Source organism: Stegastes partitus, unplaced genomic scaffold (assembly GCF_000690725.1).
Source record: "Stegastes partitus isolate 25-593 unplaced genomic scaffold, Stegastes_partitus-1.0.2 Scaffold1240, whole genome shotgun sequence".
Lineage (NCBI taxonomy): Eukaryota > Metazoa > Chordata > Actinopteri > Pomacentridae > Stegastes > Stegastes partitus.
In genome coordinates this window covers 67483-70287 of record NW_007578971.1, presented here as the reverse complement: position 1 = coordinate 70287, position 2805 = coordinate 67483, and the positions used below count along the sequence as shown (strand labels likewise).

The following is a 2805-nucleotide window of genomic DNA, read 5'->3' as shown; positions in this document are numbered from 1 at the left end:
AGAGGTGAAACGTCTTCAAGGAACTCAAGCGAGTCCAGTTGCTACGATTAATCCACGAGAAGGAAAATATTAAACCTCACGCTCACGTTTGTGTTCGACTGAGGTCTGTTTTCTGCTCAACTTGTCATCATCTGCACATTTCTGGCCAATCAAACCTCTTTGCGTCATTTCTCCCAGGCTAGATTTACAATTTAACAGTTGCTAAATGCACCATGCTAGAACATAGCAGGTTGCCAGCACAGGCAGAAGTTATATTGAAGCTCCAACATTTCAGATGACTGTAACATCAGTAAATGGAAAAACTCGTGCTTAAATCCATTCGATAAAACTCCTAACACGTAAATAACATTTAGTGAAATGATAACGTGACATACATGTGAAATCAATACGACAGGATTCCAGCGCTGTTTTTGTTCGTTTGGGGAGAACGCACCAGTCTTACTCCAACCTAATACTTTCTGGTGTTTGTTTTTATCTGTCCTCAGTGGTTAGAAATGCAAAACTTGTTAATGTTGTTTAAAGATGCTGCATGAACATCCGGTGTGCAGGTGCAAGGATGACGTGCATGGTTACTGGTGTGGATCTGCAGGCCCTGATACGCATCTGTGCTCCACTTTCTGAAAAACATACAAAATGCTGGTGTTTCTGTAAATGTTGTTCTTTTATTAACAAAAGTTGCATCGTTCTCCGCCGTTAGTAACATGCTGGTGTGTTTGCCTTACGCCATGTATTTTTATTTATTGAGATATTTTTTTTATTTTATCTCTGCTCTTGTCACAGTTTTAAAATGCAAGTTTGCACACTTCAGTGCTTTATAGAAGCAGTATTATCTCAGTTGTGCTCTTTCTTGTGTATCTGTTATATGAGCTGTAGACTTTGTTTTATGTCTTTTTATTCCTTTCACGTTTTGCCACAAGTGATGCCTAAACTGTGGATATAATTCACATGAACAGACCAACCAGAAAGGAATCTTTTTCCCTCTCTGGAAGCTCTTTTATCTGTTTTGAACATTTTTTTCTCTCAAAAACTGGCTCACAGTGTAAATGCAGTGCTGTCATACTGACAAAGAAAGGCAAAGATAGTTGTTATCTTGTTTGTTGATCGTGATTATACTTCTATTGCATTAATTTGGTTGAGGTTCATTGATGGGAAATACAGCAGCTGTAAATTACAAGGATTTGAACAAACTGTCAGTAAAAAGAAGAAGCTTGAAAGCCACAAACTACACAGTCACACACAATTATTAGTCAAACATAGCAGCTTAAAAAACAAACATCTTTCTGTGTGTCCATCTAGATAGTGACTTTGAAGAGAAAGAGGAAAAACTTGAGAGGAAGGTCAAGCCCAAGCCGCGTTCGTCTTTAAAGCCAGCAGCAAGAAAAACCTCGTCTTCCAAACCCACCTCCAGCGCCGCCGTCAAAACCAGTAAATACTTCCAGTCGCCAGTGAAGGAGGAGGTCGACAGTGAGGAGGACTTTGACATGGAGACCTCACCACCGCCACCAAAGTTTAAAATGAGTGCCAAGAAAGCGGAGAAAACAAAAGAAGAAGAAGTGGAGGAGGACAGTGAGGAAGATGAGGATGATTGGGAGGAAGTGGAAGGCAAGTGAGAGATCTGTAAAACGGTTTTTATTTTTGTGGAAAACATAATTTTCAGAAAGGCTATAGCATGTTGAGAGAACGATGGGAAACGAGGTGAAAACTTAGTGTGTTTGTGTTGATCAGAGTTGGCTGAACCGCTGGGTCCAGTTGAACCACCAGAACCCGTCCTGCCATCTGAGTCCGTGGAAATAGAGATTGAGACCCCAGAAGTGAGAAAGAGGTGAATGAATATGTGTTAGAAAGTGCTGAATTAACACATGTAAGATTGTTTAGCAGTGATATTTACTGATGTGAACAAAAGTTTACATTCACGTGTAAAGACCAGTCAAGTCAGCTCTATTGTCAGTTTGGCCATGTGTACTTACAGAGAACTGAAGGCTTTCAAGAGGAAATATTCTAATTATGTTGTTTTTGTTCCAACAAAACCCATCTCATCTGTCTGTACAGTACAGAAAACTGAATGGACAATCAGTTATGCTACACTGCATGTTCTGTCCTGTAAAAGTCACCAAACGTGAATTTCACATCAGCTGATTAACATTAAAATTGAGCAGGAAGTCCTTTTTAAAATATGTTTCTTATGCAACAGCATCTGTCTTATAATGTGCCAAATTTTGTTTACTCATCAAGTTGATAACTGCACATATAACTAAATATGCACACACATGTATTTGTCACGCAGCTCTTTGTGTCTCCTAATAATATTTATTCCTGATTCTCCAGACAGAAGAGGCAGGCAGAGTTTGAGAATTACCTGAGGCGGATGATGAACCGATACAAGAAGGACGTGTGGATAGACACACACAAGGTGAAAACAGACACATCTTCCTGCGTGGTGCTTTTCAGTTATTCATTTGATGTGTCATCGCAGTTGGGTTTGGGGTCATTCCTAACCTCTAATCGGTCTCTCAGGTCCACCTCATGTGCCTGATAGCCAGTGGGATGTTTCGCAACAGACTGTGCAGTGAGCCGGACCTGCTGGCCATCACTCTGTCCCTGCTGCCGGCCCGCTATGGCAACGTGGAAAAGGAGCGCGTCGACCTGAGCTTCCTCTCTCTGCTGCTCAAATGGTGAGTGCTTGTAGACTGTGTCGTGGTGCCTGAAGTTGTGTTATTGTCAGAGTGGAGAAAAAATGAAAATACTCACGAGAGACAGTGAAAAGTTGTTTGACCTGGAGCAACCGAAACGTTCGTAACAACCATC

At 41.1% G+C, this 2805-nt stretch overlaps 1 protein-coding gene across 1 annotated transcript in view; it reads left to right on the top strand.

The window, feature by feature from the left end:
- The window catches only part of xpc (xeroderma pigmentosum, complementation group C), a 22294-nt gene that overhangs the window by 1244 nt on the left and 18245 nt on the right, over nucleotides 1–2805 (top strand). Inside the window, exons 2-5 of the mRNA XM_008297709.1 lie at nucleotides 1297–1602; nucleotides 1726–1822; nucleotides 2326–2410; nucleotides 2515–2672. Of these exons, the coding sequence (XP_008295931.1) occupies nucleotides 1297–1602; nucleotides 1726–1822; nucleotides 2326–2410; nucleotides 2515–2672 (646 nt within the window). The remainder of the gene's footprint in view (nucleotides 1–1296; nucleotides 1603–1725; nucleotides 1823–2325; nucleotides 2411–2514; nucleotides 2673–2805) is intronic.